Here is a 21385-nt window from a genome sequence, read left to right as displayed (position 1 = left end):
GTGCCTTTATGAAACTTACTTGTGGTCCTGGTAGTCCTGGAGGCCCTGGAGCTCCCTGTAGAGAAATCCAATAGTAGTTGTCATTAAATGTTAATTACCAATATGTACTTTAATTAACCAGTTATGCAACATTTTCTCTGAAAAATATTTAAAAGTTTTATATTTAATAACTTGAATTAAATCTTTCATTTACTATCTGCTATCCTAAAAATTCTGTAAATGCCTCTTTATAATATTTTCTTATGGTGACCACTCCCTATTGTCTTATCTCAAATTTGTGTTTATTTAAACTTATTTAAGTAAAAAAACAGAGAACAGCTCACTTTAAGAGCTAAACAGTTATACAGCTATCAGTAAGGTGCAACCCTTGTCTGACATATACGTTAATGCATGCATCTACGTACATAAAGATTCCATTAGCCCATTTGGCTGATTCTTGTCATATATGCAGTATTCTAAAGATGCTATTTAGAGGCCACTAGCAGTTTTATATTGTCCTTCTTGGTCAAATGCACTTACAGGAAACCCAGGTTGACCCATTGGGCCAATAAATCCTATAACTCCAGGTGAACCCCTTGGACCCTGAAAAAAAAAAAGATTATAACTATAGAACCGTATATAACATGAATAAACATAAAAATTCTATGAATATTTTTATAACAAGAACAAAAATGAAACTTAGAAATATTATAACTTACAGGAACTCCAATAATCCCCGGTTCACCAGGATCTCCCTGAAAAGAGAAACATCAAACCACATTAACAAAGTAAACACAGCAGAGCTTGAAGGACTTATTCAGGACAAGAAAATATAGCTGTTTTCTTTTAGAAACACCTCCATGTTGTCTTCTGTTTGTGTGAGGTATTGAAGCTTTTTCCTTTGAAGTGAATGGAGCTGAGTAGTAATACCACACACAACTTAAAGGGGTACTCCGCCCCTACACATCTTATCCTCCATCCAAAGGATAGGGGATAAGATGTCTGATCGTGGGGGTCCTGCCGCTGGGAACCCCGCGATCTCTCCTGCAGTACCCTGTGTCATCTGATGCACGTCTCTCCGTGTCTGATAACGGGCGATACAGGGGTCAGAGTATTGTGATGTCACGGTCCCGCCCCCTTGTGATGTCACGCCCCACCCCCTCAATACAAGGGAGTGGGCGTGATGTCACGAGGGGTCAGGGTTGTGACGTCATGATACTCCAGCCCCTGTATCGCCTGTCATCAGGCACGGAGCGAAGTTCTCTCCGTGCAGCAGATGACACAGGGTGCTGCAGGAGAGATCGTGGGAGTTCCCAGCAGCGGGACCCCTTATCAGACATCTTATCCCCTATCCTTTGGAGAGAGGATAAGATATCTACGGGCAGAGTACCCCTTTAAGGACAGGTGTAATGCTGTTTTTAAAAAGACATTAGCTATGCTTTAATGTTTTGTGTATTTCTGTACCCTGTGATAACTCAATGAATTAAGATAACTAGGTATGTTTGAGGACACATATACACTTTTGCTTGTTAGTATATTTTTTGACAAACATCAGATTTTTTACATAATCTAAAAAATGTATTGCATGTATTTGGTCTCATGGTAATAATATGGCTCACTGTTGTAGTTGACAGTAATGGGTCAACCGTAGTAGTAGTGCATGTGGCTTTACTGTATCTCAGTATGCTTCTAACTTTTTATGCACGCAAAGAAAATTTTTGTATGCTCTATTGTATGTCATATTTTACAGGTGTTCTCCTGTAGAAGCATTGCTTCAAGGGAAGTGTAATGAGAAGGAACCAGATATAAAACACAAGATGGTCTTTTTCAAAGTAGTTATCCAAAGATTCTAACTTATTATCAGTGGTAATCTGCATACTGCCACTTAATTTACTTGCTATGGAACTGCAGAAGAAAGTTGAGCACTGGAAGTGGGCAATGGATTGGACTTCCGCCAATCAGATAGTTATCACCTATTCTTTGTATAGGTGATAAATTGTAATCTTGGACAAACCCCTTTAACATTATCAAAATGCGAATTTAGCTCAATAGTCCTGAACTGAAACAAATTGGATATATTATCTCTATGACTTCATTATACTTAAAATTGAGATTTGTATTGCTTTACCTTGGCAACATTCTTCAATAAAAAATATGCTTCATGAAACAATTTGTATAGTATACATTGTAGTGTATAGACAAAATCAGTACCAGAATCCAAATCCACACAGAAAAAACTATAATGGAACAATTTGCACATTTTTTCTGTGTTTTGGTACCTGCTTTGGGCTAAAATTACTGACTAAAATACTAAATGTGAAACCTATGAGACTGTAAGTCTAAAGTTGTTCACCTGGAAGGCTGTAGTCTCTTCCACTTCAACTTATTCTGGTACACTGCAACAGCTCCTAAGCTGCTCTGATTAGCAGCTGCCCACTTTCTTTTCCCGGGATGTGACCTTCCTCTCTTTATGCCCTCTCCAGTAAGCTACAAGGGCACAGTGGCACGTAGAGTCCCTGTGCCTCTGCGCAGCCTCATGGACATAGAAATTATATGTTCATATGGTTCAAAGTGTCCTCTACATATCTTGGCTTCATGCAAATTCTCAATGATGAACAACTTGAGAAAGCTTTATTAATAATGCACTTACCCTAAATTTTATTTTCAAGTCCACTGATATATAATAAGGTTCACCTTTCTGGCCCTTGGAGCCTAGTTCACCCTGTTACAAAAGAAAAGTTCATATTTAATAGAGGAAACAGTACAAACATATCTATTTGTCATTAAAAAAAAAGTTTTATTTTCCCAATGCTGCATTTACACAATGCCCACTGAAATCAGTTGGTTCTCTTCACTTTTCTGTGGGTTCACCCTTTGCTAATAGAGGAAGAACAATGGCAGGGGAAATGCCCTCTACTGCATTCATATTTCCTAACAGAGGGGCCCGTAATGCCATTTTATGCATCCTGCAACCTCCAGACTGGAACTGGAATGTGGATAATTGGGAGGAACTTTAAGGATCAATCCAGAAAAATCTGTTAACTTGTTATGGCTAGTGAAGACCATGATTGGTATTCTATCTTTAGTGCTCTTTAAAGGGGTTCTCCACTGCCGTGCCTTACGGAGCTCCGCTCGCAGCATCCGGAAGTTTATTACTCCGAACGCTGTGTGCGGGCTTCTGTGTTCAAGGCCGCCCCCTCCTCACCTCACGACCGCCCCCTCAACAAAAGTCTCTGGGAAGGGGGCGTGACAGCGGTTTAAGTCCCAGTATCATGCACTTCCCCTTCAGATCCTGTACTAGGCATAACACAGTTTATCAGTTTTACTTAGAGACATTTATGATATATTCACAGGAGGTTTGGCACTCCAGAGAGGAAGAGAATAGGCTGCACATGCATAGTCCTCTTAAAGGGAACCAATCACTAGTTTTACCCTATATAATCAGTGACAACACATAATAGAGGTTAATATCACGTGTTCTGCCATGTCTGGATGTCCGCTGGTAGATCTATAAATGTGAAGTAAACAACTTTTATAAATGGTCACATGCTGTATGTAAATGAGGCTCAGTTGGGCGTGCGGCTGCTAAAGTAGTCATGGCTACCAGAGCAGTAATCACGCCTATTCAGGCTCAAATAACACCTATCTAGGTGTGATTCAGCAGCTCAGTCAGGGTCTGATGTAATTTCTTAGAGGTAGGCTGTCAATCATGTCTAAATAGGAGTGATTAGAGCATGAATGAGCGTGAGTACAGCGTGGGGAGCCGAGACTTCTTCAGCAGGCCGCATGCCTGGTGAATACTTGAGCATGCCTGGTGACTACTTAAGCCTAATTTACATACTGCATATGACAGTTATTAAAGTAGTTTTTGCCACATTTACAGACGTGCCAGCAGACATCCAAACATGGTAGGACACATGATATTAACCTCTATTACGCGTTGCCACTCGTTATATATGGTAAAACTTAATGACGGGTTCCCTTTAATATCGTCGTTTATAGTTGCTCTGGAATGTTTAGCACTTTCTGTAACTTCTATAAACTACAATGGAGAAGTGTCAGGCGTATGTGCGGTCACCTTATCTTCTTTTCTTAAGAGTACCCAACAAGGTAAAAGGGGACTCGCATTCTTCCAAAAAACAGATGGGAGTCCAAGAAGTTAAACCCAACCTATCAGACATACAGTCATGGCCGTAAATGTTGGCACACCTGAAATTGTTCAAGAAAATGAAGTATTTCTCACAGAAAAGGATTGCAGTAACACATGTTTTGCTATACACATGTTTATTCCCTTTGTGTGTATTGGGACTAAACCAAAAAAGGGAAGAAAAAAAGCAAATTGGACGTAATGTCACACCAAACTCCAAAAATGGTCTGGACAAAATTATTGTCCCCCTTTCAAAATTGTGTAAAAATAAGATTGTTTCAAGCATGTGATGCTCCTTTAACTCCTTGGGGACGAAGGGCCTATGCATACGCCCTCGTGTCCCGTCACTTAAGTCCCGTCACTTCACTCCCGTCACATATAATTTATTTGGAATGTCTATTTTCCTTACAAGCAGAGAGCTTAAAAGTTAGAAAAATGCAAAATTTTCAATTTTTTCATCAAATTTTGGAATTTTTCACCAAGAAATGATGCAAATATCAACAAAAATGTACCACTAACATAAAGTAGAATATGTCACGAAAAAAAAATCTCGGAATCAGAATGAAAAGTAAAAGCATCCCAGAGTTATTAATGCTTAAAGTGACAGTGGTCAGAATTGCAAAAAATGCTCCCGTCCTTAGGGTTATAATGGGCTCCGTCCCCAAGGAGTTAAACTCCCCTGGGGCAATTAACAGGTGTGGGCAATATAAAAATCACACCTGAAAGCAGATAAAAAAGAGAGAAGTTCACTTAGTCTTTGCATTGCGTGTCTGTGTGTGTCACAGAAAGAGGAGAAGGGAACTTGAGAACCAAAATTGTGGAAAAATATCAACAATCTCAAGGTTACAATTCCATCTCCAGAGATCTAGATTTGCCTTTGTTCACAACGTGCAACATTATCAAGAACTTTGCAACCCATGGCACTGTAGCTAATCTCCCTGGGCGTGGATGGAAGAGAAAAATTGATGAAAGGTGTAAACACAGGATAGTCCGGATGGTGGATAAGCAGCCCCAAACAAGTTCCAAAGATATTCAAGCTGTCCTGCAGGCTCAGGGAGCATCAGTGTCAGCATGAACTATCTGTCGACATTTAAATGAAATGAACATTATGGCAGGAGACCCAGGAGGACCCCACTGCTGACACAGAGACATAAAAAAGCAAGACTACATTTTGCCAAAATGAATTTGAGTAAGCCAAAATCCTTCTGGGAAAATGTCTTGTGGACAGATGAGACCAAGATAGAGCTTTTTGGTAAAGCACATCATTCTACTGTTTATCGAAAATGGAATGAGGCCTACAAAGAAAAGAACACAGTACCTACAGTGACATATGGTGGATGTTCAATTATGTTTTTTTTTTTTGCTTCGTTTGGCACTGGGTGTCTTGAATGTGTGCAAGACATCATGAAATCTGAGATTACCAACAGATTTTGGGTCGCACTGTACAGCCCAGTGTCAGAAAGCTGGGTTTGCGTCCGAGATCTTGGGTCTTCCAGCAGGACAATGACCCCAAACATATGTCAAAAAGCACCCAGAAATGGATGGCAACAAATCACTGGAGAGTTCTGAAGTCGCCAGCAATTAATCCAGATCTAAATCACATTGAACACCTGTGAAGAGATCTTAAAATTGCTGTTGGGAAAAGGTGCCCTTCCAATAAGAGAGATCTGGAGCAGTTTGCAAAGGAGGAGTGGTCCAACATTCCGGCTGAGAGGTGTAAGAAGCTTATTGATGGTTATAGGAAGCGACTGATTTCAGTTATTTTTTCCAAAAGGTGTGCAACAAAATATTAAGCTACGGGTGCCAATAATTTTGACCAGCCCATTTTTGGAGTTTGGTGTGACATTATGTCCAATTAGCTTTTTTTCCTCCCCTTTTTTGGTTTAGTTCCAATACACACAAAGGGAATAAACATGTGTATAGCAAAACATGTGTTACTGCAATCCTTTTCTGTGAGAAATACTTAATTTGAGATGCATAATTATCTTAGATGAGAATAACTTTGGAGTGGCAATGTGACCCCATGATTAGAAAAGGCTGTGAACTCCTGCAGTAAAAGGTGAATAGTTTTTTTCTTACACTTTGGCCATATATATTTTTTCCCCTTTTTCTGGTTTTAAAAAAAACATCTTAAGGATACCAAACACATATATTTTTTCATACTAAAACCAAAGAGAGAGACACACACACACACACACACACACACACACAAAAGGGGATTACATCCCGTTATATGTAAGCAATATTATATGGGTTAATAACATCCATGTTAAATGTGTCCATTTCACAGAAGATGGCCCCTGGTGGTGTGGGTGGGATAAAGCTGGGGTAAGAATTTAAATTTTTATTTGAAATGCTTATTATTTTTTTATTGAAACTTTTACTATAAGCTGGCATAACATGATTTGTGTTACCATGGCATTGCTCTCTATGCACTAATACAAATAATCATGATCTTATGTCTGCATACAGATGTCCTCATAACACGCTCCTTTCTTGCAGAAGACAATTGAAGGCCCTTGGTGCTTTTGCAGAATTACAGGTTTCCATTGGAAACCAAGTGCAATAAGAAAGATTCCTGCCTTCAGGTCCCAGTGCTAAAAAATTTTTTTGTGAAATTGAGGCACTCAACTCAGTCCCCTTTCACGTCAGAAGAATCAGGCTGACAGAGTTCTATAAAAGACAACCACATAAATTTACATTCTATTTACACTGGGGTTAGGCAGCTAGATTGTAATAATAACTATTGTAGTTGTTGGGGTTCATACACTGCACTAAATGTTATTCTTTCTGATTTCTGAAAAGACATGAAGAATTATTCCAAAATTTTATGTTACTTACAGAATAACCTGAAGGACCACTTGGACCTCTTGACCCCTGCTCCCCACCATCGCCCTTTGTTCCATTGCAACCATCCAATCCTGGCTTTCCTCTGGGTCCTCCTTGTCCTACGTGACCCTGAGTATTAAAATGTAAAAAAAAAATTTACTTAACACAATTAGCATCGCTATACAAAATGCATTAGTTTTAAAGGGGTTGTGCGCTGCCCTGACTTTCGGAGCTCCGCTCACAGCGTCCGGAAGTTCATTACTCCGAACGCTGTGTGCGGGCTTCCATGTTCACAGCCGCTGGGCGTGACGTCACGCCTGGCCCCCCGCGACGTCTCGCCCGCCCCCTCAACGAAAGTCTATGGGAAGGGGGCGTGACAGCCGAAAACTCCGAAAATTAGGGCAGCGCACAACCCCTTTAAGTGTTAAAATTAAATGAGTTTTTCAGGGTAACATTATTGATGGCCTATTCACAGGATAGGCCATCAATTGCTGATCAGCAGGAATTAAACAATTAATGAGAGCTAGAAGTTTTGGCTTCATACATGGTGAAGTGGTGGTTCTAGGTTACTTCAGCACAGCTGTCATTCATTTGGGAACAGTAAACCGGCACCACCACTACCACACTATACACTGTTTACTATACACTGTTTCATTCTGGCACTGCATCTGGACCAAACAGCTGAGCAGTGGGGTACTGTGTGGGGCCAACCCACTGATTAGCTATTGATTTCCTATTTTACCATGAAAAAACCCTTAAAACATACATCGGGGTATGCCACGCACCGGCCTATAACAAGCACCCTCATTTTTGCAAGGAAATTTGGGTAAAAACTGTTTTTTTACCCAAATATCATTGTTAAAATGAGGGTGCATGTGTGTGCGTGTTGTACCCCGATAAACTGTTTCTGGCCCAGCAGAAACCGCTGCAGATCAATGATTTAAAGCGGGCGCTTTAAATCAATGAACTGCTGCAGCTTCTGCGGGGCCAGAGTCCCGCTGCCCGATTCCCTCCCCGATCCCCGGTTTTATAGTTGCCTGTCATGGGGACCGCGCTCCTTCAAGCTCCGGCTGCGTCCTGAGCTGTCACGGTGCACCGCGCACTGACAGTGACGTCGCGTTGAGAACGTCACTCGTCAGTACACAGTGTATAGCAACAGCGCAGGATGCTGCCAGAGCTTGAAGGAGCGCGGTCCCCATGACAGGCAACTATAAAACCGGGGATCGGGGAGGGAATCGGGCAGCAGCAACGGGACTCTGGTCCAGCAGAAGCTGCTGCAGTTCATTGATTTAATGCGCCCACTTTTAATAATTGAACTGCAGCAGCTTCTGTGGGGGCCAGAAATAGTGTATCGGCGTATAACACGCAGATAGACTTTAGGCTAAAAATGTTTGTCTAAAATATGTGTGTTATACGCCGATAAATACGGTAATTTAAAAAATCTTGTACGTACAGGTACACCATTGGCTCCTGGAAACCCTGTGACACCACTTTGGCCCTGAAGGGAAAAAAAAAGTTCTGTTAGCCAAAAGTTTTTCTAGATAAGTTAGCAGAATCATATAGATTTGAACATCTGTAAGGAAAACTGTTACCAAAGTATAGCTTGTTTAAAATAAATAATAAGCATTTTACTTTTTTAAAACAAATCATTTTATATGCATTTATTATGTATTATGCTTTGTTTCTTTTTGGAATCACTTCTTAATGGAACTGCTGTACCTTCGATTTACAGCAGAAAAGGGCTGATTTACAATCATATCAAACAAAAAAAAAATCATGCATGGCCACTAAAAGTTCTCAGCAGCACTCTGGATCAACAATTGCACTTTTTGATAAAAACATGTTCTCCATCCACCATGTAGAGATGGGACCCTTGGGGCAACTTTTTTTTTGGGGGGGGGGGGGGGGGGTGCTTTTACACACTTTATAGTAAAACTGACATGTTCCCTTTATACTTCTCTGGTCTCCTTGAGGACCTCCGGCTGCTATCTTGGCAGATCTGATCCCCATGGCCACGCTGCGGCCGAGCATGAATGCTGTTATCCGCCACTACATGTGGGTACCTGGCTGCTGAAACTGACATGATCCCTTTATTCTGTGGGTCAATACAACTAATATGATACCCATGTTTACACACTTTTCTATTATTGCACTACTTTAAAAGAAAACAAAACAAACAAAAAAACTCAAACTTTTTTTTTTAATAAAGTAGTATGTTTAAAATTGTGACCCCTATAGCTTTTTAATTTTTACATATACAGGGCTGTATGATGGCCCCTTTTTTTACTCCATTATCAGTAATTTTCATCGGCATCACTTTTGCATATATGTGACTTTTGATCACTTTTTATTATAATTTTTATGTGACCCCAAATTAGCAATTTTGGACTTCAGTATTTTTTTACGTTTATGCCGTTCACAGGATAATTAACATAATGTTTTAACAGATCAGACATTTCTGCATGCGACAATACCAAATATGTGGATTTAATTTTTAACTTTTTTTTTCTTAAACAATGGGAAAAGAGGGGATTTTATTTTTTATTGGGGAGGGGCTTATTTACTTTTATTAAAACTTTTTTTGTTTTTTATTTACAGTATTTAAGCCCCCACAGGGGACTATTTTTTGCAACAGCACTGATCAGTGTTATCTGCGATCTACTTCTCTGGGCTCCTTGAGGACCTCCGGCTGCTATCTTGGCAGATCTGATCCCCACGGCCACGCTGTGGGCGAGCAAACCAGAACCAGCGAATTGCCGCAGATGCAGATGCTGTTATCCGCCACTTCATGTGGATACCTGGCTGCTGATAGCAGCCAGGACCTGCCATGCATGATGTGAGTGCAGCACCCGTGTATTTACCTGCTGTGCACTGTGTGACCACTAGATGTTATACAAAAGTAATACACTTATTTTAACACTAAACAAATACTTAAAAGCAGGGCTCCTGTCCTGCAGGAATGCATGGGAACGGAGTTCCTGCACTTTTTCCACAGAAGGAACACTGTTTTCATCAGCAGGAGTCTGCAGGTCCAGCCCTTGAGTAGAATTCTTGGGTAAGTTCCCACACTTTTTTCCTAGGACTTGACCCCTGCTGAAAATAAATTCTGTAATGATAGTGTTCACTTTTACCTTATCTCCAAGAGGACCGGTGACCCCTGGATGGCCTCTTTCACCTTTGTCTCCTTTACGACCTGGTATTCCCTCTATTCCAATTAGTCCTGGCGGTCCTGAGACGCCTTGACCACCAAGTGGTCCTGGTTGCCCCTGCATGAAGAAAAAGAAAAATATTTAAAACAAATTGACCATACAATTTAATATATACACAAATCTTCACAACCACTAGGAAAAAATAAAAACAGAAAACTAATACACATAATTAAAAAAATAGTGTAGATACATTTAGGGAGAAATGTAATTATTACCATAAAATAGTTTTATATGTTGCTTCTCAGAGAACTAGCAATTATTTTTACAAATCCTATCATTATTTAAATAATAGTTAAAAATATAGCTAAAAATAAAGGATAAAGTAAAAATTGATTAGACTCACACATAAGGCAAACTAGACAAGCTGTCTAAACATTAAGAGCAGGCCCAACATTAGCAGCTGGCACAGTCAGGTAGGTGCCAAGGCGCACTGCTGCTCTCTGCATAGCGTTTTCATCCTGTGTACAGGCCAGTGGAAGAAATGACACAGGACACTGCTGCATTGTTTTTTTTTTTGTTTTTTTTCTTCACAGATTGTAAAAATGTCTTTGAAGGGACAATATAAATTAATGAGTAAAAGTCATAGTTCATGATACTCCTAATAAACATAACATTAAAATCACCTGCTCAATGAACTGCAATAAAATATTGTGTCAACTGCACTGCATCTATGAACCACTAGGTTATTATTCATAAATCATAACATTAAATTGTTTTCACTAGAAATTAGAGCTATTTAATGGCTGTTAGGCTGTTTAATGGCAGATTACAGACTATTCGTACATAGACTCTCCTTGTTTCTGTGTTGTGTGTTTCTGTGAGTTTCTTCAAGCACACTTACATCGATATGTGTTCCTGCACTTGCTTGTTGCTGTCTTAAACATTTTGTAATTTAATGTCACTCTCAGCTGCCAGTCATGTGGAGAAGGTGGCAAAAACGACATTTGTTTTACTAGTAAACGCCCTCCATACTGCGCTAAAGGTCTGACCTTTTGGATTTTGTGGTGACGGCAGCCAAACTAAAAATGGTCTTTTAGTCTGGCAGCATGGGGCTCCTAAAAGGAATGTGTCATCAAAAAATGACCTATTGTTTAAATCAGTTTTTATGTTAAAGTGGTTATACAGGAATAAAAAGCAGAGCCAATTCTTTAGAAAAACAGTGCCACACCTGTCCTCAGGTTGTGCATGGTATTGCAGCTCAGTGCCATTGAAGTAAATTAAGCTAAATTGTAATATGACACAAAATATGACAGAAGAAATTAGTTATGTTTATCTAATCCTGGATAATCCTTTTAAAGAGAACAAACAAAGCATCAGATTTTACCATACATAACATGTGGCAACACGTTAAATATATGGTAATACCTTCATCCTCCCCATCCCCAGGGGACATTCCTGCCCCAAGCGATGGTGAGAATATGACGTTTGTAAATCTCCCCCGCTGTCCCTGTAAGTAGTCCCCTGAGTGGGGAGCTATACTTACTTAGTTCCGTCAACTGCGCTGTAATCACACCCTTGTCACCACTCTGCTCTGTCTGCTCGAATGGCACAGAGGCAGGTAGGGACCCTCAGTCCATCATCTCAGATAATTGGGACCCCACAATTTCACTGTGGTGGTCCTGATCAGCCCACTAAGCTAATTTGCAACCAAATTTAGCACAATTTTAGATGTTGCAATTAACTATACGGTGGTTAAAGGGTTAATGCTGAACAACAACGTGATCATCATTGTCTAGCATTAGTGGTGAGTTCTGGCTGCTGATAGCAGCCATTTCTCACTGGCATTGAAGCAAGCTCAGCTATTGAGCTTTCTTTAAAGTCCCTTGACTTACTATGAGCATGTACGTTTCATGTCCTTTAGAGGTTAACCCTATTTCTTAAGAATTTTGGGTGTTTTTTCGACTTTTCCATTTAACTATCTATATGTTATAATAATCTTAAAACCTTGCAGTTTTCAATCTGGTCATTAGGCCTAAAACTAATCTCAGGCCTGTTGTTCTGTACAGATCATTTCCACAGACAGACAGGAATAACAGCAAAGAGATAACAGTGAATCCACTACCATTCACAACAGAGCTCAGCCTCCCCCTCCCTGTAGAATGACCTTTTAAAAGGTCACAGAGAATGCCCAGTGTTGTCTCCAATTCCTCTGAATGGTGCCAGTCCTGTCTATTGCTGTATATGGTCCCCATTTCCCCTGTTCTGTTTGCATTTCACTATGTCTGTTGTTCTGACTCACTCCACCTCTCCTGCTCGTGTTACTGGCAAGGGACCTAAGGACACCCTCTGATAAAACCTCAATAATATTCTTATTTGCAGATATACAGTAAAGTACTGGTATTGTATCTCTATATGCCAGTGTATTCTAGTTGCAAATAAATAAATACATATCTATATTATTTTTTAGGTAAAGTTAACAAAAAATATGGTGCAAAAACAAAGGAAATTAACATGTTTTCTGATAAACTATTGTTACGCCGAGCGCTCCGGGTCCCCGCTCCTCCCCGGAGCGCTCGCTACACTCTCCCCGCTGCAGCGCTCCGGTCAGATCCACTGACCCGGGGCGCTGCGATTCCGCTTCCAGCCGGGATGCGATTCGCGATGCGGGTAGCGCCCGCTCGCGATGCGCACCCCGGCTCCCGTACCTGACTCGCTCTCCCTCGGTCCTGTCCCGGCGCGCGCGGCCCCGCTCCCTAGGGCGCGCGCGCGCCGGGTCTTTGCGATTTAAAGGGCCACTGCGCCACTGATTGGCGCAGTGATTCCAATTAGTGTCTTCACCTGTGCACTTCCCTATATCACCTCACTTCCCCTGCACTTCCTTGCCGGATCTTGTTGCCATTGTGCCAGTGAAAGCGTTTCCTGTGTGTTCCTAGCCTGTGTTCCAGACCTCCTGCCGTTGCCCCTGACTACGATCCTTGCTGCCTGCCCCGACCTTCTGCTACGTCCGACCTTGCTTCTGTCTACTCCCTTGTACCGCGCCTATCTTCAGCAGCCTGAGAGGTGAGCCGTTGCTAGTGGATACGACCTGGTCACTACCGCCGCAGCAAGACCATCCCGCTTTGCGGCGGGCTCTGGTGAAAACCAGTAGTGACTTAGAACCGGTCCACTAGCACGGTCCACGCCAATCCCTCTCTGGCACAGAGGATCCACTACCTGCCAGCCGGCATCGTGACAGTAGATCCGGCCATGGATCCCGCTGAAGTTCCTCTGCCAGTTGTCGCTGACCTCACCACGGTGGTCGCCCAGCAGTCACAACAGATAGCGCAACAAGGCCAACAGCTGTCTCAACTGACCGTTATGCTACAGCAGTTACTACCACAGCTTCAGCAGTCATCTCCTCCGCCAGCTCCTGCACCTCCTCCGCAGCGAGTGGCCGCTCCTGGTCTACGCCTATCCTTGCCGGATAAATTTGATGGGGACTCTAAGTTTTGCCGTGGCTTTCTTTCCCAATGTTCCCTGCATCTGGAGATGATGTCGGACCTGTTTCCCACTGAAAGGTCTAAGGTGGCTTTCGTAGTCAGCCTTCTGTCTGGAAAAGCCCTGTCTTGGGCCACACCGCTCTGGGACCGCAATGACCCCGTCACTGTCTCCGTACACTCCTTCTTCTCGGAAATCCGAAGTGTCTTTGAGGAACCTGCCCAAGCCTCTTCTGCTGAGACTGCCCTGTTGAACCTGGTCCAGGGTAATTCTTCCGTTGGCGAGTATGCCGTACAATTCCGTACTCTTGCTTCAGAATTATCCTGGAACAATGAGGCCCTCTGCGCGACCTTTAAAAAAGGCCTATCCAGCAACATTAAAGATGTTCTGGCCGCACGAGAAATGCCTGCTAATCTTCATGAACTTATTCACCTAGCCACTCGCATTGACATGCGTTTTTCCGAAAGGCGTCAGGAGCTCCGCCAAGATATGGACTCTGTTCGCACGAGGCGTTTCTTCTCCTCGGCTCCTCTCTCCTCTGGTCCCCTGCAATCTGTTCCTGTGCCTCCCGCCGTGGAGGCTATGCAGGTCGACCGGTCTCGCCTGACACCTCAAGAGAGGACACGACGCCGCATGGAGAACCTCTGCCTGTACTGTGCTAGTACCGAACACTTCCTGAGGGATTGTCCTATCCGTCCTCCCCGCCTGGAAAGACGTACGCTGACTCCGCACAAAGGTGAGACAATCCTTGATGTCTACTCTGCTTCTCCACGTCTTACTGTGCCTGTGCGGATGTCTGCCTCTGCCTTCTCCTTCTCTACTGTGGCCTTCTTGGACTCTGGATCTGCAGGAAATTTTATTTTGGCCTCTCTCGTCAACAGGTTCAACATCCCAGTGACCAGTCTCGCCAGACCCCTTTACATCAATTGTGTAAACAATGAAAGATTGGACTGTACCATACGTTTCCGCACGGAGCCCCTTCTAATGAGCATCGGATCTCATCACGAGAGGATTGAACTTTTGGTCCTCCCCAATTGCACCTCGGAAATTCTCCTTGGACTTCCCTGGCTTCAACTTCATTCCCCAACCCTGGATTGGTCCACTGGGGAGATCAAGAGTTGGGGGCCCTCTTGTTCCAAGGACTGTCTAAAACCGGTTCCCAGTAACCCTTGCCGTGACTCTGTGGTTCCTCCAGTAACCGGTCTCCCTAAGGCCTATATGGACTTTGCGGATGTTTTCTGCAAAAAACAAGCGGAGACTCTACCTCCTCACAGGCCTTATGATTGTCCTATCGACCTCCTCCCGGGCACTACTCCACCCCGGGGCAGAATTTATCCTCTCTCTGCCCCAGAGACTCTTGCCATGTCTGAATACGTCCAGGAAAATTTAAAAAAGGGCTTTATCCGTAAATCCTCCTCTCCTGCCGGAGCCGGATTTTTCTTTGTGTCCAAAAAAGATGGCTCCCTACGTCCTTGCATTGACTACCGCGGTCTTAATAAAATCACGGTTAAGAACCGCTACCCCCTACCCCTCATCTCTGAACTCTTTGATCGCCTCCAAGGTGCCCACATCTTTACTAAATTGGACTTAAGAGGCGCCTATAACCTCATCCGCATCAGAGAGGGGGATGAGTGGAAAACAGCATTTAACACCAGAGATGGACACTTTGAGTATCTGGTCATGCCCTTTGGCCTGTGCAACGCCCCTGCTGTCTTCCAAGACTTTGTTAATGAAATTTTTCATGATCTGTTATACTCCTGTGTTGTTGTATATCTGGATGATATCCTAATTTTTTCGGCCAATCTAGAAGAACACCGCCAGCATGTCCGTATGGTTCTTCAGAGACTTCGTGACAATCAACTCTATGCTAAAATTGAGAAATGTCTGTTTGAATGCCAATCTCTTCCTTTTCTAGAATATTTGGTCTCTGGCCAGGGACTACAAATGGATCCAGACAAACTCTCTGCCGTCTTAGATTGGCCACGCCCCTCCGGACTCCGTGCTATCCAACGCTTTTTGGGGTTCGCCAATTATTACAGGCAATTTATTCCACATTTTTCTACCCTTGTGGCTCCTATCGTGGCTTTAACCAAAAAAAATGCCGATCCCAAGTCCTGGCCTCCTCAAGCGGAAGACGCCTTTAAACGACTCAAGTCTGCCTTTTCTTCGGCTCCCGTGCTCTCCAGACCTGACCCTTCCAAACCCTTCCTACTGGAGGTTGATGCCTCCTCAGTGGGAGCTGGAGCTGTTCTTCTACAGAAAAATTCTTCCGGGCATGCCGTCACTTGTGGTTTTTTTTCTAGGACCTTCTCTCCGGCGGAGAGGAACTACTCCATCGGGGATCGAGAGCTTCTAGCCATTAAATTAGCACTTGAGGAATGGAGGCATCTGCTGGAGGGATCAAGATTTCCAGTTATTATTTACACCGACCACAAGAACCTCTCCTACCTCCAGTCTGCCCAACGGCTGAATCCTCGCCAGGCCCGGTGGTCTCTGTTCTTTGCCCGGTTTAATTTTGAGATTCACTTTCGTCCTGCCGATAAGAACATTAGGGCCGATGCTCTCTCTCGTTCCTCGGATGCCTCAGAAGTTGAACTCTCTCCGCAACACATCATTCCACCTGACTGCCTGATCTCCACTTCTCCTGCCTTCATCAGGCAAACTCCTCCAGGAAAGACCTTTGTTTCTCCACGCCAACGCCTCGGAATCCTCAAATGGGGTCACTCCTCCCATCTCGCAGGTCATGTGGGCATCAAGAAATCTCTGCAACTCATCTCCCGCTTCTATTGGTGGCCGACTCTGGAGACGGATGTTGTGGACTTTGTGCGAGCCTGCACTATCTGTGCCCGGGATAAGACTCCTCGCCAGAAGCCCGCTGGTTTTCTTCATCCCCTGCCTGTCCCCGAACAGCCTTGGTCTCTGATTGGTATGGATTTTATTACTGATTTACCCCCTTCCCGTGGCAACACTGTTATTTGGGTGGTCGTTGATCGATTCTCCAAAATGGCACATTTCATCCCTCTTCCTGGTCTTCCTTCAGCGCCTCAGTTGGCTAAACAATTTTTTGTACACATTTTTCGTCTTCACGGGTTGCCTACGCAGATCGTCTCGGATAGAGGTGTCCAATTCGTGTCTAAATTCTGGAGGGCTCTCTGTAAACAACTCAAGATTAAATTAAATTTTTCTTCTGCATATCATCCCCAGTCCAATGGACAAGTAGAAAGAATTAACCAGGTCTTGGGTGATTATTTGCGACATTTTGTTTCCTCCCGCCAGGATGACTGGGCAGATCTCCTTCCATGGGCCGAATTCTCGTATAACTTCAGAGTCTCTGAATCTTCCTCCAAATCCCCATTTTTCGTGGTGTACGGCCGTCACCCTCTTCCCCCCCTCCCTACCCCCTTGCCCTCTGGTCTACCCGCTGTGGATGAAATTTCTCGTGACCTTTCCATCATATGGAGAGAGACCCAAAATTCTCTCTTACAGGCTTCATCACGCATGAAGAAGTTCGCAGATAAGAAAAGAAGAGCTCCTCCCGTTTTTTCCCCTGGAGACAAGGTATGGCTCTCCGCTAAATATGTCCGCTTCCGTGTCCCTAGCTACAAGTTGGGACCACGCTATCTTGGTCCTTTCAAAGTTTTGTGTCAAATTAATCCTGTCTCTTACAAACTTCTTCTTCCTCCTTCTCTTCGTATCCCTAATGCCTTTCACGTCTCTCTTCTTAAACCACTCATCCTCAACCGTTTTTCTCCCAAATCTGTTCCTCCCACTCCTGTTTCCGGCTCCTCGGACATCTTCTCTGTCAAAGAGATCTTAGCCTCTAAAAAGGTCAGAGGGAAAACTTTTTTTTTAGTGGACTGGGAGGGTTGTGGTCCTGAAGAGAGATCCTGGGAACCTGAGGACAACATCCTAGACAAAAGTCTGCTCCTCAGGTTCTCAGGCTCTAAGAAGAGGGGGAGACCCAAGGGGGGGGGGTACTGTTACGCCGAGCGCTCCGGGTCCCCGCTCCTCCCCGGAGCGCTCGCTACACTCTCCCCGCTGCAGCGCTCCGGTCAGATCCACTGACCCGGGGCGCTGCGATTCCGCTTCCAGCCGGGATGCGATTCGCGATGCGGGTAGCGCCCGCTCGCGATGCGCACCCCGGCTCCCGTACCTGACTCGCTCTCCCTCGGTCCTGTCCCGGCGCGCGCGGCCCCGCTCCCTAGGGCGCGCGCGCGCCGGGTCTTTGCGATTTAAAGGGCCACTGCGCCACTGATTGGCGCAGTGATTCCAATTAGTGTCTTCACCTGTGCACTTCCCTATATCACCTCACTTCCCCTGCACTTCCTTGCCGGATCTTGTTGCCATTGTGCCAGTGAAAGCGTTTCCTGTGTGTTCCTAGCCTGTGTTCCAGACCTCCTGCCGTTGCCCCTGACTACGATCCTTGCTGCCTGCCCCGACCTTCTGCTACGTCCGACCTTGCTTCTGTCTACTCCCTTGTACCGCGCCTATCTTCAGCAGCCTGAGAGGTGAGCCGTTGCTAGTGGATACGACCTGGTCACTACCGCCGCAGCAAGACCATCCCGCTTTGCGGCGGGCTCTGGTGAAAACCAGTAGTGACTTAGAACCGGTCCACTAGCACGGTCCACGCCAATCCCTCTCTGGCACAGAGGATCCACTACCTGCCAGCCGGCATCGTGACAACTATATTAAATAGACATCACACAACAGTAACTAAGATAGACATATTTTACATCCCTGTAACAACAATACCCCAAAATGTAAACACTATCACAAATTTGTCCAAAAAAATTACATAATATTTATTAAATAGTTTACAACCAGTATATAAAACAGATTAAAAGTGTATGGCATCAGTAATTACTTCTATGAATTATATGACATGATAAGGTGTGGTAAACAGCAAGAATAATGATATCATATATAGATGATAACATGCAGGGATACTGCACTGTCCATGTCTACAAGTAAACAATATAATAGGGTAGACAGACAATATAGCAGCTTACAATAAAAGTCCCAGCATTTATGAGTCAGAACAAGCCTTACCAGACATATAACAACCCAACATATGTTTCGCTACCATAAGCTTCCTCAGGTGGCTTTCACATCACTAAACTATTCTGACAGTGGTTGTGTATCCCTGTCTGCTTTTTCTTGGTGTATGATCCCTGTAACAACCTTACAGCAGAGTGAACACATTATTTATGGCTGTCAGTGCATAGGGTAAAAACGTAATTAATTTACATTTTTAAAACACTAAAGTGTTAAATTATGTGTATACCACCCCCTAGAAATAACAAAACAAAAAAACCTTCCTTGTTTGAACCACAATCATCAATAATGGCAACATATGATCATCCAAATATCATTGTTAGTGAATTTGTACTCCCACTATTGATAAAAAAAAAAAACATGACACACCACAAATACTTAAGGAAGCTTAGACACTTAGCTACTATTACTTTTAGGCACTTCTTCCGATGCCTCTAAGCTCTTAGATATATTGAGCACATGGACAAAAGTTCTTGTCATTAGACAACCATGTTAATTTTATGCCCATAGTAGAACCATATGCACAGGACGCGTGGAATTTGTAAGACACCATACATCAGAGCTGCTGTCACCTTCACATAAGTATGATTTAATAAATTCTCTCTATCTCTTTCTCTCTCCCTAAATACACTCACACACACACACACACACACACACACACACATATATATATATATATATATTTATTTATTCAATTTTATATTGTGTCTAATTGACTAGATGAAATGTGCTTTTTTTTCAAATAATAAAATAGCATCAATTTTGTATAACAAAATACTGTACAGTAGGGATAATAAAGCATTTACTAGCGCAGTTCTGACTTCTTCCAGCAGATGGCAACTTTACCTAACATATAACAGAAGTACATTTTGTATGCATCAATATGTCATTATACACATTTTAAAAGCAAATGTTGAAAGGTTAAGAAGACGCTTTGTTATTTAAAACTTAAATAAAATAGTACATTTAAAGTGGCAGAATAACCTGTACCAACAATATAAAAAAATATTTTGTTACTTAAATTACAGGAAAAAAGTGGAGCTTCAATAAAGAGCTCCACTGCAATATCTGTAATAGGACTGCCATTGACAATACGGTATTTATAACACTGTATTGTTTTTAGGGGTCTTTAGGCCTGCTCAGGGCCTAGTTGTAAATGGTACCTACGCACCCTCCGAACTCAAGATTGGTGATGTCCGGCATTAGCCACGAGGCTGCTGGGACCACTCCACTATGACGCTCACTCAGCTCCTGAGCACGTGTAATTGAAGGGGAGGGGCCGCAGGGTGTACAGGTACGCCCTGGGTCTTTAAGGTGTTAAGGGTAGGGTCACACATAGTGTATTTTGCTGCGAATTTGTTGCTGCATATTTTTCTACCCTTTAAAATCAATGAGTAGGAAAATATGCAGCAAAATACGCTACGTGTGACCCTACCCTAAAGCAAAAGAAGGTAGTTCCTTCAACTAAAATAAGCACTATTACAAACTTCTTTAGAGTCGCTATACCTTCTGGCCCTTATTGGGAACATGGACAAGAGTTCTTGTTGTCATACAGTCTTGCCTTATGTACATGAGAGATCCATATGCAGACAGACAGTACACACCAAATTACAGAGCTGTTGGCACTCAATTTGGTGCCTCTTTTCTGCACTGTATTATAGTGGTATGATCCCCTAGAAGCAATGCTTCTCATTCATAATACACCCATAGCATGTTTTCCAATATAGCACACCACTAGGCCATATAGAGAAACAGTAGGGCCTCACAGAAATGCATGAGCATTGTATTATGACTTCCTACAATTGATTATATGCCACAATGCAACTGAGCAAGTGTAAGATCCCCTATTTTCTTTCTATGAGACAAAGGTAATTGCAACTTGCTCACAATACAAAAGATCTAAGCATGTTCATTGTGCTGTAAGACTGCTATGCCTTTCAGATAGGAAACTGTAATTCTAAACAGGGATTAAACTAGTTTTAAATCTCAAAATATCATGTTTTTTCCAGATGTACACATGGAAACACGTGTAATAATTCAATATTTTATATTTAAGTGTTTAATTGTGTATGTTTAAAATAAATACAACTTAAAAGGCAAAAAAAGCATGTCTGATTGCAAGGGGGGGAATGGGGTGGGGGTCCGACCTCTGTGACCCCTTTGCACTCTCTAGAACAGAGCCGACTCTCCCCGTTGAATGAAGCGGCATGTCAGCAAGCACTCCATTTCTTGTCTATGGGAGTGCTGGAGATACTGAGAAACACCATTCCATTAAGGAGAGAAAGTCCCATTCTCGAGATCACAGGGGAAAGTCCGACCTCTGGGTCTCACATGTTGGACTTTCCCCTGCGATCAGACACTTATCCCCTTTTTTGTGCTGGGATACCACTTTAAATAGGGTACTCCGGAGGAAAAAAATTTTTTAAATCAACTGGTGCCAGAAGGTTAAACAGCTTTGTAAATTACTTCTATTTAAAAATCTTAATCCTTCCAGTACTTATCAGCTGCTGTATAATACAGAGGAAGTTTGAATTTCTTTTCTGTCTGACCACAGTGCTCTCTGCTGACACCTCTGTCAATGTCAGGAACTGTCCAAAGCAGGAACAATTCCCCATAGCAAACCTATCCTGCTCTGGACAGTTCCTGAAATGGACAGAGGTGTTAGCAGAGAGCACCGTGGACAGACAGAAAATAAATTCAAAAAGAAAGGAACTTCATCTGAATTATACAGCAGATAATAAGTACTGGA

General features: G+C 43.1%; 1 protein-coding gene across 3 annotated transcripts in view; it reads right to left on the bottom strand.

Moving 5' to 3' along the window:
• The window catches only part of COL4A2 (collagen type IV alpha 2 chain), a 300203-nt gene that overhangs the window by 70393 nt on the left and 208425 nt on the right, over window positions 1-21385 (bottom strand). For 2 of the 3 annotated variants that reach the window (XM_056555742.1, XM_056555743.1), the window contains exons 5-11: window positions 10087-10221; window positions 8409-8453; window positions 6968-7084; window positions 2630-2701; window positions 699-734; window positions 520-582; window positions 20-55 (exon numbers count right to left, since the gene is read on the bottom strand). In XM_056555742.1, the coding sequence (XP_056411717.1) occupies window positions 20-55; window positions 520-582; window positions 699-734; window positions 2630-2701; window positions 6968-7084; window positions 8409-8453; window positions 10087-10221 (504 nt within the window). Of the gene's footprint in view, window positions 1-19; window positions 56-519; window positions 583-698; window positions 735-2629; window positions 2702-3411; window positions 3590-6967; window positions 7085-8408; window positions 8454-10086; window positions 10222-21385 lie in introns of those variants that run through there. The other variant, XM_056555745.1, reaches the window with a different exon arrangement.

The sequence above is a fragment of the Hyla sarda genome, chromosome 2, assembly GCF_029499605.1.
Source record: "Hyla sarda isolate aHylSar1 chromosome 2, aHylSar1.hap1, whole genome shotgun sequence".
Lineage (NCBI taxonomy): Eukaryota > Metazoa > Chordata > Amphibia > Anura > Hylidae > Hyla > Hyla sarda.
Note: the sequence above shows the minus strand (reverse complement) of the source record. Positions and strands in the feature narration are given on the sequence as shown.